General features: G+C 49.8%; 3 protein-coding genes across 3 annotated transcripts in view; 1 reads left to right on the top strand and 2 right to left on the bottom strand.

The window, feature by feature from the left end:
- Positions 1 to 468: 468 nt before the first annotated feature.
- On the bottom strand, positions 469 to 2,776 carry LOC119303536 (endo-1,4-beta-xylanase 5-like). Its single transcript, XM_037580669.1, has 5 exons — positions 2,677 to 2,776; positions 2,471 to 2,517; positions 2,129 to 2,357; positions 1,851 to 2,017; positions 469 to 1,773 (listed from the first exon to the last, which is right to left on the bottom strand). The coding sequence occupies exons 1-5, from the start codon at positions 2,720 to 2,722 to the stop codon at positions 538 to 540; spliced, it is 1,725 nt and encodes a 574-aa protein (XP_037436566.1). The 5' UTR covers positions 2,723 to 2,776; the 3' UTR covers positions 469 to 537.
- A 3,947-nt stretch (positions 2,777 to 6,723) lies between these two features.
- Positions 6,724 to 10,968, top strand: LOC119327172 (pyrophosphate-energized vacuolar membrane proton pump 1-like). The gene is made up of 5 exons (XM_037600442.1): positions 6,724 to 7,203; positions 8,303 to 8,846; positions 8,943 to 9,322; positions 9,439 to 9,525; positions 9,633 to 10,968. The coding sequence occupies exons 1-5, from the start codon at positions 6,929 to 6,931 to the stop codon at positions 10,639 to 10,641; spliced, it is 2,295 nt and encodes a 764-aa protein (XP_037456339.1). The 5' UTR covers positions 6,724 to 6,928; the 3' UTR covers positions 10,642 to 10,968.
- A 640-nt stretch (positions 10,969 to 11,608) lies between these two features.
- The window catches only part of LOC119327156 (serine/threonine-protein phosphatase 4 regulatory subunit 3-like), a 16,033-nt gene continuing 13,118 nt past the window's right edge, over positions 11,609 to 14,523 (bottom strand). The window contains exons 20-25 of the mRNA XM_037600441.1: positions 14,374 to 14,507; positions 13,436 to 13,567; positions 13,209 to 13,316; positions 12,972 to 13,078; positions 12,747 to 12,842; positions 11,609 to 12,553 (exon numbers count right to left, since the gene is read on the bottom strand). Of these exons, the coding sequence (XP_037456338.1) occupies positions 12,181 to 12,553; positions 12,747 to 12,842; positions 12,972 to 13,078; positions 13,209 to 13,316; positions 13,436 to 13,567; positions 14,374 to 14,507 (950 nt within the window). The 3' untranslated portion in view covers positions 11,609 to 12,180. The remainder of the gene's footprint in view (positions 12,554 to 12,746; positions 12,843 to 12,971; positions 13,079 to 13,208; positions 13,317 to 13,435; positions 13,568 to 14,373; positions 14,508 to 14,523) is intronic.

The following is a 14,523-nucleotide window of genomic DNA, read 5'->3' as shown; positions in this document are numbered from 1 at the left end:
AGAGAGAGAGAGAGACGCCTTAGAATTAACCACATTCAAACACGTTTTGGTTTGTGTGAACACTGAAGCCATCGCCGGCGAGGGTGAGAAGGAGGATAAGCGGCAACACAAATATGATGCCTCGTTAAAATAAAGGAGATGTACTGTGGTCTTCACTCTTCAGTGATGACTGTCGGGTTAAGAGCGTGTGTTATTTATTTTTCCCTGTTGTAACGCACGGGCTCTTTTGCTAGTTCATGCTAATGTTCCTTTGGGATGATTTATATGGCAGACATTTGTTAGACATGCTGCCTACAGTGTTGCTTAACTTCTTGGTTGCAGTTTTAAATACTTCACTTAACTTTCGTGCTGCAGTGGATCTCTATGCCAAGGACGCAACGGGTCATCTACTTGTTCTCCCCATCAAAGAGGTAACCGTCAGTGGCGATGATATTTCTGAAGATAACTTTTTATTTGTATATTTCTTCTCAACAATATATTGTATATAGCAGATGAAACTAAGCTGCTGTGTATTGTGTATGTGTCGATCCCTAGTCCCTACACCTTGATGTCTATAGTGTGCTCCACCGCAGACGACGACGCGTCCACCGTCAAAGTGCGCACGGCGGGCGAGCCAAGCGACGGGTGAGTCACCGTGAAGCTGTACTCGCCGTGGACGAGGTCCAGCTCGGTCACGCCGTTGGCGTCCATGGTGGCGCCCTCCGGGTGTGCCCTCCATTCAGCGATGAGCTTGTCGACGCGGTCGCCGGCGGGGAGATTGTTGAAGTTGTTGTCCGTGAGGCACATGACCCAACAGCCCTGCGCGTGCCAGGCCGCCCACATCACCATGCCCTCCACGTTGGGGTGCCCGTAGCCTTCCCTCAGCACCTCCTCCAGGTAGACCGGCACGTAGGGGGCGCCCTTCGGGCCGACGTCGACCTCGGTGAGCCAGATGGGGATCCGGAGCTGCGCGAGCATGTCCAGCGTCGCCCTCATGTAAGGGATGTTGGGCGTGCCGAAGTGGCTCTCGAGGCCGACGGCGAGCTTGATGCCGCGGTTGCCGGGGTAGGAGCGTATCTGCTTCAACTTGGCGACGTACTTGCTGGACATGGCAGCCACGTCCAAGGGCTCCTCCAGCGTGCCGAACTCGTTCATGAACAGCCTCGCCGTCCGGTCGATCCGCGCCACCCGCTGGTACACCTCGGACGACGCGTTGCGGCCGAGCCTGCTCTCGAAGAATTGCCCGTGGAGGTTCTCGTTCACCACGTCCCAGGCGATGACCTTGCCGGCGTACCGCGACACCACGGAGCTGATGCGCTTCTGCATGGCCGCCTTCAGCCGCTGCGTGTCCAGCGGCTTCACCCACGACACCTGCGTGTCGTTGGTGTCCCAGAGCACGTTGTGGCCGCGCACCGCGATGCCGTGCTTCTCGGCGAGCCGCAGCATGGCGTCCGCGATGGTGTAGTCCTCGTGGTTCTCCATCCACTCCGTGCTGTACCACTTCATCTCGTTCTCGAAGCTGGCCACGGTGAACCGGGACGTGAACCACTGCTCGTAGGCCGGGATGTCGAGGATCTCCTTGGTCATGGCGTTGCCGAACGGGAAGCCGGGCCGGAGGAGCTTGACGCTCAGGTTGGCGTTCGGCAGTGGGACGCCGTCAGCGGCCCGGGCGACCACCTTGACGGCGCTCCGGCGGGCCTGGCCGGCCGACAGACGGCGGTGCTCTTCCCACTCGGGGAAGGAGAAGGGCTGCAGAGACACGCTGTCCACCCAGATGTCCACCCTACCATCGGCCTGTACATGCAAACTTAGTTAGAGATACTAATTCCTTGGTTGGCGTTGAACAATTCCTGTGTAATCAATCTACCCACCTCGAAGAAGAGCTCGCCTGGGCCGGAAGAAAAGGCGGTCATGCCGCCCTTGAGCATGCTCCAACAGCCGGACCTGGCGACGGTGGCTCCACCGGCGATGAAGGCGCCGTTGGGAGCCTTGAAGACGGCTCTCACCACCGCCGCGCCGGACGAAACCTGCAACCATGCTGTGCATGGAGCCATATATATACGGGCACATGAGCAACAAGAAAATAGTACAGTACTATCACAAGATCACAAGTAAATGACGATGGTGCAGTACGTATGCTTGAGTTTACCAGAGAGGGAGTAGTGGTGGTCGCTTTCCATCTGGATCTTCTGGTAGACGCTGCGCGACGGCTGGCCATTGTTGCTCGCCGACGCCAACGCGAAGTTGTTGCCGGACGGCGAGCTGCTCACGTTGGCCGTCACGCCCCACGGCACCGACCAGCCCGTCAGGCCGCTGTTGAACTCGCTGTTCTCAATGATGCCGCCTTTGTACAGGGCTCGTATCGGGCTGCCCAAGCACTGGATAACAAGATGAAAACAACATTCTTTAGTTGCAAGATAAGAAGAAGGAACACTAATCCAACAATATATCTGATCCAGTAATTGGCAGAAAAATTAAAGGTACTACTTGCCTTAATGCTCGCGGTATAATCATAGGGAACCGACTGGACCATCCACCCTACAATGTGCAAGGGGGAAACAGAGATGCGTCACGCCATTAGAATATCTTACAATGTGCAATCGGTGAAAACTTGAAACATATAGTACAACAAACCGCAAGGAACTTCCCTGGTGTTGGAAATACAAACTGGGGTAAAATGAACTTGGGAAAACTAACCTTCAAACAGGGAAATGCAGAGCAAAAAAATGAGCAATTTCCCCATGGTAACCACCAGTGTGTGTCGCTTCTTGTTTTCTTTTTTCTTTTTTTTCAGGGATATGCCACTTCTACTTGACGGAGAGAGGTGAATATGTCCGGTGAATATATAGGCATAGGGTAATTAATTCGTGCTTGATAATGCCAAGGCGGTGTGTTGCTAATTGTTTCAATCTTTGACTCAAGTCAGCTCGAACGAAAAATAAAACAAATCTTTGGCTCAACCGGAAGACAAGGCAAGAGGATGCATTATGTGCGGATGCATTAAAATCGTGCTACTTATGGCTTGTTTCATTTTTTTCAGGGAAAAGGGAGTTTTATTCCATATTTACAATCCAGATGCAGTAATTGCTCTATACAAGGAGGTCCTTCACCAAGCCGCGTGGCCGGTCATTGACTTTATAATGCCAAACAATCTGCTATCCTATTTTGCTCTAATCTTCCTGATAAGCATGTGGGCTTTAATCTTCGCAACTAAGTCCCCATACGCCGACCTGCTTAGTCTAGAATCGGAAAGACTTGACGATGCTTCAGAAGATCAAGTCCTTATCTTTTTTATCCCCACTAAAAAACCATATGTTTTGCTATAATGCAAATACTTGCATACATGCAAATGATTAGTGTATACCAAAATTAAGGCAATACTAATAGATATTGTGAATTTTTGTCATATAATAAATAAATAAAAGTTTGGTAGCTAATCAACCGGACATCCAACTTTGGGGAATCCTAAATACCCAATCAATTCTGCATTCTCATATTCTTAGGGCACTGTCAATTCATACCAACGTGATACATGTGGTAAGCAATCCAAACAATTCAAAAAAATGCACTCTCAATTCAATGTATCTTAATCTTGGAACATGCTACAATCACAAACCCCCGACACATGGATCACCACATCACAAACGTACCCAAAAAAAATACATAGACCAACACATCGGACAGCACCAATCGACGGTGCATTCATCAAGCAGTCGTGGATGCCTTCCTAATATCGACGTTGCATCCATCAAACAGCTGCAGACGCCATCCTAATACCGCCATTCTTCTTGCTTTTGATTCTAAAATACTTCTCCTTCAGGCTGTGGATCAGCCAGCGTGCCTCTTCTCAATTGCCCTCACGGTTAGGAGCCAACCAGTTGTCTTGCCAAATTTAGGGCTAGCGGCCTCCAAGCTGGCAATAAAGTTGCAAAGCTTTAATGCGGATAGTACCTTGCGAGTAGGTGCAAATGCACTGGATGAAATGACCTCGTGAACCTCTGAACCAGCTACACGATGGACTCCAGCGAGAGAAACACAACAGAATCCATACCTGCACGCTCCATGAAGGCGAGAGGTTGGTTGGGTTCCAACAATGGTGGTGTGGGCGATGAGGCCTCAAGCGAGACTGCCCCTAGATTCACCATCAAAAGAGGCACAACAAGCACCCCACATAGTTGTTGAAGTTCTAACGTGGTTTGAGAAACCGTAGCCACGATGACAGCCTCCCTTCCAGAGGCAGACATCACAAAGGAGGGCGACTTCAAGGCCTGGCACAAGGTGAGAAACAACCATAGAAGTATGTTTTACCCTCACTCGCGGAACCAACACAAAGCTAGGCCAGCAGAGGCACAATTGACAGCATGCTAAGAAGAGCCTCCATTGTCACCAAAATCCTCCCAACTCTCGCTAGGCAGCCTTGCAGCTCAGCTAGCTCCAGGAGCATGGTCTGCGGCAGTACATCTACCGAGGTTGCAACGTTGGCGGGTAAAGGTGTTGTGGGAAGCAGTGGGGCAACACGTCGGAGCGGCATATTCAGGTTGATGAAGGGCTTTGCACGGCCAAATCGGATGTTGTCGCCGTGTCATAGGTAGCTTGTGCACTGGATTTGCATCCCTGCATGAGTAGGCTCAACAACCTTTTGAGAGGCACCAAAAGCATCGACGCCTCATCCATGCCGGAGGAGCTAGCTACGCGTTGGAAGTGGGACGGTGGAAGGACGGTGAAGGAGGTGAGCCACAACGCCTTACCTTGGCGACGTGCTAGTCCCCAATAGTTCAACACAAGTAAGTAGCAGGCTCCATGTTTCGGCGACACACCCACACCCTCCACCCTAATCCGGGCGAACATGTCGCATCCAGCAACGGCGCGTGACAAACTTGCGAGGACGGCCAGTGCAGAGGTTGCAGCAACGTTCAGGGAGTGGTGAGCGTTGTGGCCGGGGCGGTCCTCGCTGGGGGAGGCTGGACGTGGGGTCCACATGGATGGTCAGGCATAGAAGGTGGTGGGGACCCAAGCACCTTGTCAACCTGGTCAAGGGCATGTCTGGGAATTAATAGGCTAATCGACAAGTTAATTGGCCATTTAATCACAATCGGATGATTTATCAGTTTATTGGCAACTTGGTGATCCTACGAGTAGAGATTAATTGGTAAATTAACTGGTTAATCGGATGAGTTCTTGAACAGTGATTTTCTATAAGACTATGTTGCTCGTAGAAGTATGTATCAAGTTCGTGTCCATCAGTTTTGAATGAACTTGGGTTCAGTGATAAAGATGCACCAGTGGCTTATGGGTTTTCGGTCTTTGAGCCTCACGGTATACTTGTCCTTAAAAAGTTTCTTATCCTAAAATCTAGGAGGAAATACAAAAGGATTCTGTCAAATCTATAGGCTTCCAGCATCTCTGAAATTGTGTGTGACCACCAACTATCATACTAACACCCATTTCAAAGATTTGAGGGAGCGGGCCAACGACTCAACGTGCTATTGTTAACCCTGGTTAGGTCTTATCTCACCCCTAAGGTTAATTAGTAAGGACCTAATAGCCAGCGAACGTTCACTGGAAGGGAAAAAAACGTAACCCCATGCAAGCTATCGGCCTCGACGACACCTCTTTTTTTTTCGATAAAGGGCGATTTTATTAATTCAAAATGTAGCATCAAGCGGATACAACGGCACCTCTTCTTGGATGGACATGCCGCATTTTCCCTCCGCCGCCACGCCATCGGTCTCTCCATCGCCCGTTCATGCCCGCCCTTAGAGCATCTCCAACAGGCGCACAAAAAAAGCTCTGCGCACTAAAAGTTTATTTTTTTGGGCGCCGGACAGCTCCAGCAGAAGCTGTAGCGCAAAAAGCTTTTGGGCGCGCGTTGAAAAACGCTATCGCGCGCAGCATATTTAAGGCGCCGGATTGCGCGTGCTTCATAATTTGCACTATCTGTTTTTTAGGCGCGCGTTTTTGGGCACCTGCTAAAGCAAAGTTGGCCCCGACGCCTTAAAAGCGTTACAGTGGCGCGCTATAACGTTTATTGAGCGTGGACTTTTTATGGGCCTGTTGGAGATGCTCTTAGCAGGACAACTCATCGCCGACGCATCATCGTATATCCGGCCCGAAGCGAGAGTTGAAAACTCTAGACCGCTAGCCACATCCTCCGTTGGGGTCTTTGGATACCTTCTTTTTCTTGGACGTCTTTGGGTGCTTTCTGTTGGAGTCTTTGGACACTCTTCCCATAAAGCGGAAGGCAGTGACAAAATACGTTGCGGAAACAACACATGAAGCGTATACAGCGCCAAATTGACACGCCGTGAAGAAGCATGCACGCCCATGCATGCATCCGTCTACGGCGGCCGATCGACGACGACGCCAGAGCTTTAGCTAGCTGTCCACAACAACAACGGCCGAGCAGGACGTGAGCCACGTGGCCGGCGAACCCATAGCTTCAGCTAGCTGTTGTGCACAGCACAACGGCGGCCGAGCAGGACATGAGCCAGATGGCCGGCGAACCCATAGCCTTGGCTAGCTGTGCACTGCGCAGCACAACAACGGCACAGGTGGACATGAGCCACATGTGCATGCTTGGACGTACGTGCATGGCTTCTGCGTGATCGTCATGCATGCATGCAGAGCACGAGGTTTGTTTGTTTGTTTGTTTGTTTTTGAGCAAATGCAGAGCACGAGGTGAGGCGGCAACTTTTCGTCCCAGCCCTTGCAGGTATCAACCATCCTCGGTCCACCCTCGTAGTAGCAGGCAGATACACTGAGTCAGTGACCAATGTGTGGTAAGCGCTGAAGTGAGGGTTCTGGTTGAAGTTTCTGGGCTCAGCGCCCTGTTTTTAACGGGGGCTCGCGTCTTCGTCTCAGCCACTGCTCTCACTGTCACTGACTCTTTCCTGCCATTGGAGCTCAGGAGCAAAAGCCTGTAGTCACCAGTCCGCCGAAGGCTGCTCGGATGGCTGTCATCGGCACGGCGGGGGCGGAGGTGCTGATACCGCTGGCGGCGGTGATCGGCATCGCGTTCGCGGTGTTCCAGTGGTACGCGGTGGCCAAGGTGCCGGTCCCGTCCCACGACGGCGAGGATGGCGGCGGCGCCGCCCAGAAAGGCCGCAGCGGGCACGATGAGAGCGCGGAGGACGGCGTGGACTACCGGCAGGTGGAAGCCCGGTGCGCAGAGATCCAGCACGCCATCTCCATCGGCGCCACGTCCTTCCTCTTCACCGAGTACAGGTATACACACCTTTGATGTCAAATTTTGCTTTCCGAAATGTTATCGGGTGCCACTTGCATAGAGATGAAAAATAAAAAAAACACGCTACATAATAATAAATTGTTTCTCTTTATTACTATTATTTTTAGCAAGTAATATTGGCATGTTCTTGAGGTTGCGTGGTGATTATAGATGACTAACAAAAATCATGGTACAATGCAAAAGAAAAACATTTTCTGAAGAAAATGCCAAAAAGAATTTGGTTTCTATATATATATAATACTCCCTCTATAACAAAATATAAGGCATTTTTTTGGCACTATCATCGTGTCAAAAAACGTCTTGTATTTTGATACGGAGTATAATATAATAATTTTCTCTTATTGTTATTTTTAGCAATTAACATTTGCATGTTTTTCATCTTAGGTGGTGATTAAACTTAAAAAATACTATATGAGTAACTGAAATTAAAGTACGATGACGAAAGATATATTATTTGCAGAAAATGCTAATAAGATATTAGGGTAATGTTATTCAGCGGACGCTCTTTGAGTGTGCATGACCAAACAAATGTCTTTTGCGACAAATTTATGTGTTGGTAGCATGGCAGTTCTTTCAAGCGAACACGGCAATTTCGCAGCAAAATTCTTTATGCCAAAATTTACCATGTGTTTGAAGAAATTGTCATGTGTATCTGAAGAACTTGCCATAAAAAACACTCGTAAATGGCGTGCTTCCAGGGGTATATGTTTGGCTTAGTTAGCCAGACAAAAATTTCATCAAGATTTTGCTTTCCGCTGTCGGCCAACATTTACAGGAAAAATAAAGGGATTGGCATGTACCCAAAAAAAATTGTAAGCATCCAAACAAGCAAAAATATTTGTCGAAAAAATGGTATGATGGGTATTGAATTGGCCACCATCTAAGCATACCCAAAAAATATTACGGGGTGATGAACTAAATTTACACTTCAAATGGGTGGAATCCTTCCGAAGTTTGAAGAAATTCATTAAAATATGAATTGTACTGAGTCTGGCTTGAACTCGTGTGTCAACCGAATATTTTGACAGATAGTCAAAAAAATTATATCCTAATCCTATTGAAATGTCCGGAATTCAGGTACCTCGCCGTGTTCATGGCTGGGTTCGCGGTGGCGATCTTCATGTTCTTGGGGTCGGCGCAGCGTTTCAGCACGCGGCCAGAGCCATGCACGTACGACCCAGCGCGCATGTGCCGGCCGGCGCTAGCGAACGCGGCCTTCAGCATGATCGCGTTCCTCCTGGGCGCGCTCACCTCCGTGATGTCCGGGTACCTCGGGATGCGCGTGGCGACGTTCGCGAACGCGCGCACGGCGCTCGAGGCTCGCCGCGGCGTGGGGCGCGCCTTCGTCGTGGCGTTCCGGTCTGGCGCCGCCATGGGCTTCCTCCTCGCGTCCAGCGCGCTGTTCGTCCTCTACGTCGCCATCAACCTCTTCGGCGTCTACTACGGCGACGACTGGGGCGGGCTCTACGAGTCCATCACCGGCTACGGCCTCGGCGGCTCGTCCATGGCCCTCTTTGGCCGCGTCGGCGGCGGCATCTACACCAAGGCCGCCGACGTCGGCGCCGACCTCGTCGGCAAGGTGGAGCGCAACATCCCCGAGGATGACCCTCGCAACCCCGCGGTACGTACTGGGAATTACTAGCAAAGTTGGGAAAAGATATGTATTGCAGGCATGTCCCTGACCCTGACTCCCTGAGACGATGATGTGTGCATGCAGGTGATCGCTGACAACGTGGGGGACAACGTCGGCGACATCGCCGGGATGGGGTCGGACCTTTTCGGGTCGTACGCGGAGTCGTCGTGCGCGGCGCTGTTCGTGGCCTCCATCTCGTCGTTCGGGACGGAGCACAACTTCGCGGCGATGATGTACCCGCTGCTCATCAGCGCCATGGGCATCGTGGTGTGCTTGGCCACCACGGTCGTCGCCACCGACCTCGCCGAGGTGAAGACCGTCGAGGAGATCGGGCCGGCGCTCAAACGGCAGATCCTCATCTCCACCGTGCTCATGACGGTCGGCATCGCCATCGTCAGCTTCCTCGTCCTGCCGCACAGCTTCACCCTCTTCGACTTCGGCAGGCGCAAGCTCGTCAAGAACTGGTACACCACTACACGCCAGCTCGTCAATTTACAAAATGTAAACTGATACACTTTTAGATTCATGAGCAATTATTGATGGATTTGACATTTGGTTTTGTATGATTTTGCAAATTCAGGTACCTTTTCATCTGTGTGTCGGCCGGTTTGTGGGCGGGTCTTGTCATCGGCTATGTCACCGAGTACTTCACAAGCAACGCTTACAGGTAAATGAAATGACACAACTTACTAAAATTGTACGAACTTCAGCTGAAACGGGATAAATGCTGATTAATTAATCTGTGCTTGAACTGTTCGACGTATGTATACGTAGGCCGGTGCAGGCGGTGGCGAACTCATGCCGGACGGGAGCGGCGACGAACGTCATCTTCGGGCTGGCGGTGGGGTACAAGTCGGTGATCGTGCCCATCTTCGCCATCGCGACGGCCATCTACGCCAGCTTCCGCCTCGCCGCCATGTACGGCATCGCGCTGGCGGCGCTGGGCATGCTCAGCACCATCGCCACGGGGCTCAGCATCGACGCCTACGGTCCCATCAGCGACAACGCCGGCGGCATTGCCGAGATGTCTGGCATGCCTCACGTGGTCCGCGAGCGCACGGACGCGCTCGACGCCGCCGGCAACACCACCGCCGCCATCGGCAAAGGGTTCGCGATCGGGTCGGCGGCGCTGGTGTCGCTGGCGCTGTTCGGCGCCTACGTGAGCCGCGCCGGGGTCGCGGCGGTGGACGTGCTGAGCCCTCGGGTGTTCGCGGGGCTGCTGGCGGGGGCCATGCTGCCCTACTGGTTCTCGGCGATGACGATGCGGAGCGTGGGGAGCGCGGCGCTGGCGATGGTGGAGGAGGTGCGGCGGCAGTTCGACAGCATCCCGGGGCTGATGGAGGGCACGGCGAAGCCGGACTACGCCACCTGCGTCAAGATCTCCACCGACGCGTCGCTCAAGAAGATGCTGGCGCCCGGCGCGCTCGTCATGCTCAGCCCGCTGGTCGCCGGCACGCTGTTCGGCACCGAGACGCTGGCCGGGCTCCTCGCCGGCGCGCTGGTGTCGGGGGTCCAGGTGGCGATCTCGGCGTCCAACAGCGGCGGCGCGTGGGACAACGCCAAGAAGTACATCGAGGCCGGCGCGTCGGCGGAGGCGCGGGCGCTGGGGCCCAAGGGGTCGGACGCGCACAAGGCGGCGGTGATCGGCGACACCATCGGCGACCCGCTCAAGGACACCTCCGGCCCATCGCTCAACATCCTCATCAAGCTCATGGCCGTCGAGGCGCTCGTCTTCGCGCCATTCTTCGCCGCGCACGGCGGCCTCATCTTCAAGCACCTCTGAGTTTGAACTCCGGGTTCGCGCGTCTTGCTGCCTGGACCTGGATGGCCAAGCAGAAGACTTTCGTTGCCAATAATAACCTCTAGACTGGGAGAATTGTATGAGGTGATGAATGGTTAATGTTTACTTTAGTTTCGGACTTAATTCGAGTGCAAACCCGCCTTAGAAATAAGCTCGTGGTGTAGCAAATTGTCACTCTTGAGGCATGACTTCTAAATGCAGCATGGATGCTCGTCTCTGGGCCTTCAGCAGAGTACCATCACGGTGAGGTCTGTTTGGCACCTGTGGGTTATATCTTTCTTTTGTCGAAGTAAAAGAGTTTTTATTCCATGTGATCAGAGTTACATTCAGCTGGCAGAAGCTCGGCAATGCAAGAAGGGCAATTCTGTAGCCAACAAGTTAGACTACACTCTAAGGATTATGTTAATCTTGATTCTTTAATCTCTCTGATTTATCATTTGGCTAACTAACTTTTTCTTATTTTCCAGCCAAATTGGCTATGCAGATTACGGTGTTAGCTGCTGGACGGCAAATCTGAGAAACAGGAAAAGAGAGTGGCTATTCATCCTAAAGAAACGTTTCAATCAGTCAGTTTCTTTCCAGACCATCAGATCGATATCCAACAGATCTCAATGTGTCTTCCTCCTCAAGCCTATCCATGTTCATCTTCTTCCCCACACAGCCGCCCATCTGCCTTTGCCCCCGGCGGTCGGTGCACGCCACCTGATCATCCTCTCAACCTCCCCCTATCAGCATTGCTTGCCGCCTGCCACGACCATCCACCTAAAGATCACCCGTCAAGTTTCAGTCAGTCTCGCCATGGCCGGCACTCCTCACAGTCCCGCCTTCGGTCTCACGCAAAGCCGTAATCGGCCGACACAAAAAAAATCAGGTACCTCACGATTAGCAAACGCAGAAAAACAAACAGGTAATGAATGCTCAAAGAAATGGCCTAGGATTAATAAACCAATTGAAATCGCCAAATCATGAGACGGCCGCACCAGAGTGGCAAACCAGGAAACAACGTATGCACTAATGCACAGCGCACAGCCCGTGTTACATAGACACCGTACAACCAGAAACTAGATTGCTAGACTACCATTAATTTGGACTTGCAAAATAGAGCAAGCTGTTGTGAACCATTCTAATCTCTACCGGCAGTTTTACAAGATAACATCTCCTCTGCCTTTCATTCCACACGGGTGGAAGCTTCTAGCAAAGGGCACATTCCGTGCCCCTGTGAAATGTCATATTGTCCATACTAGACTAATGCAACCAAAAAATTCCTATGTTGCCGTGACGAAAGCTGCGCTCATTCTCAGCTTCAGAATCCATTCCTGAAGATCAATTTTACACGTTCAGTCAATATCACATCCAAGATATATATGGCTGTGCCCAAAGCTTTCTCACTTCCAGTCAAGCTTGCGGGCTTGAAAGTTTAGCATATTATGGATCTAGCCTTCATTGGAGCCAAACGTGATTCCTTATCCTTGTAGCTGCAAGGAAAGACCGGGTTGAAGCCAATTGATGGAGAAAAATGACTCATCCTGCTGTAGAAGGCTCAGAGTCGGTTGTTTTTGTTGTATCCTCAGCATCTTTCATACAATCGTCTCCAGTTTGATGGCCAGAATCCAGGCTTTCCGGGGCATGTTGTTGTTGATCTGGAGAGCCTGGGCTTGCCTTCCCTACATCATCGTTGCCGTCAGAATTTTTTATGCTTGAAGCAGGTGAGAGTGGTGACGGCTTATCTTCTAGCTTGGGCTTCTTTAGAATATTCCCATCTGCATCTTTGCTGTCCAATGAGCTACGGCTTGCCATGGGTATATTTAAGGCTTCATCGGCTTTTACGGGTCGCTTGGGAGATGGGTTATAATTTTTGTCAGAGTCATTATCCACAAGACCACCAGATTTAGGCCTGAAAATGCCAAGAGATGAATGAAGCACAAGAAACGAAGTATGTTTAAGAGTACAGAAATTACATGATTAGCACAGAAAATAGGACCCAGAAAAATCGACGAGTTATCATCGATGTACACCAGTAAAAGACAGCACATTAATCTTAAACACAGTACAGCTGGTAATATCCCCAGTTGTCGGAGATGAGATACCTTGTAGGGATGTGATGGATTTCACTTCCATTAGCTGGCTTAACCAGGCATTGTTGATGTGCATGTATGGTCTGTGCAGCAGAATCTTCTTCATTGCTAAAGGTAAAACAGAAATGTCACGTCAGCTAAGTAAACAATGCAACATCAAGAGTTACAAAAAACACCTGGAATCCATTCAACCCAGCAACATAAAATAAGAAGCAAATGAGGAAATAAACTTAAGACCTGTCTTTACTGAAATAATCTTCATCTTCCTTATCAAGACCTCTTTCATCTTCCTTTCTCGTATGATCCACACTAGTAGTTTGCGTTTCCTCAGCAATATCCACGTACTAGCAGGAAAACAAAATACCATCACTGTTCATGTCAATAGTACATGGTATGCTAAGGCCTAACTTACTAGAGTGACAAAATTGACAGTAATGACAGAATGCGAGAACAGACAAAGTCTCAACTCTCCACCTCTTGATACTTGAGTTTGAAGGCCTGAATACTTGTCAGTTGTTGAAACATCAAAAGTTGATCCCAAAAAGACTCAACAACATATACGACGAGGGATTTTAGATTTTCCTGTTCACAAAAATGCATCAGATGGCAAAGCCCAGTAGATAATGGTTTTCCTTTTTTTTTAGAGAGAGAGAGAGAGAGACAGGTATTCTTCCCATACACGTCAATGGATAAGGATGTACCTTTCTTATGAAGTCCAACAGTTCGAGGACCGTGGAGTGTAGCATGTTGTATCTATTCCCATTTTCAACAAATACTTCAATAATTGGTTTCAACGTGTTGAATTCAATGACACGGCTAATTAGAAGCTCGTCCTAGAGAACACAGCAAAAAAAAATATTCAACTCAAATTCAGATATGACAAGAACATTGCAGTTAGGATATGCTTGCCCGCTGGTACGCCTATTCTCTAACGATCAGCGATATAAGGTGTACCACACAGTTTTGCTAATAGAAGCAAGCAGCATGATTGACAAACATGTTTACTATTGCCTCCGACGAAGGAAGCTAAATCCTCATCTTGGAATCATCAGTCCTTTTATTCGGCTTTATACCGTGCTGCACCAGCTGGTACCACTTCTAGTACACTTGTACATAAAGGGCGGATTCAACTATACAAATCAAGAGATTTGCCTTCGCTACTAAAAAGTCGCCACCGTTGTTAAATATTTTAAGCTGCAAACGACTCTTTTTTTGCAGTAATAAGATACAGGGGTGTATGTGATGCATATAAGCAAACAAGCCTAGGTGTATGAATTTATGATGGATCACTGGATGAAAGATAGGTTGGATTTGGGTGGTCATGATACTGAACTCCACAGGACGTGGGAACCATCATAAATACGTTCAGCATGTGAGTGGGTTAATTAAGAATTTGTCAGTTGTGCTGCAATAATTACATCCCAGTGAATCTGATCCATTATCCAGTGGTCAACATGGAATGCTTGGTAGACTGTATCTGGTTTTAAGTTGGCAGTCATAACGTAGTCAAGAAGGACCAATAGACTTAGTGATGCGCAGAAGAACCAAAAATTTAAATTATATAGTACATTTCCTGGATGTAAAGAGCCCTCAATGATGCAGTGCTTAATTTATGTATGGGACAAAGTAAATTTCTTACATTTCTGCCAGCACCAATAATAGTACGCATGATTCGGACAGCTGCCACAACCAAAGACCTCTCTCTTCGACGAGTTAGAGTAAGGATCTTCTCCATTGAATTGCTTCCAAAAAAGGTGATCCTGCAAGATTGAGAGCCGCATGTTAACAA

This window comes from Triticum dicoccoides, chromosome 1B (assembly GCF_002162155.2).
Source record: "Triticum dicoccoides isolate Atlit2015 ecotype Zavitan chromosome 1B, WEW_v2.0, whole genome shotgun sequence".
Lineage (NCBI taxonomy): Eukaryota > Viridiplantae > Streptophyta > Magnoliopsida > Poales > Poaceae > Triticum > Triticum dicoccoides.
Note: the sequence above shows the minus strand (reverse complement) of the source record. Positions and strands in the feature narration are given on the sequence as shown.

Coding starts and splice junctions, on each gene's coding strand:
- LOC119303536 (XM_037580669.1), bottom strand. CDS start 2,722: ATGGGGAAATTGCTCATTTTTTTGCTCTGCATTTCCCTGTTTGAAG. Junction 2,518..2,676: donor CTGCATTTCCCTGTTTGAAG/GTTAGTTTTCCC, acceptor TGCACATTGTAG/GGTGGATGGTCCAGTCGGTT. Junction 1,774..1,850: donor CAGGCGAGCTCTTCTTCGAG/GTGGGTAGATTG, acceptor TTGCATGTACAG/GCCGATGGTAGGGTGGACAT.
- LOC119327172 (XM_037600442.1), top strand. CDS start 6,929: ATGGCTGTCATCGGCACGGCGGGGGCGGAGGTGCTGATACCGCTGGCG. Junction 7,204..8,302: donor TTCCTCTTCACCGAGTACAG/GTATACACACCT, acceptor TCCGGAATTCAG/GTACCTCGCCGTGTTCATGG. Junction 9,526..9,632: donor TTCACAAGCAACGCTTACAG/GTAAATGAAATG, acceptor ATGTATACGTAG/GCCGGTGCAGGCGGTGGCGA.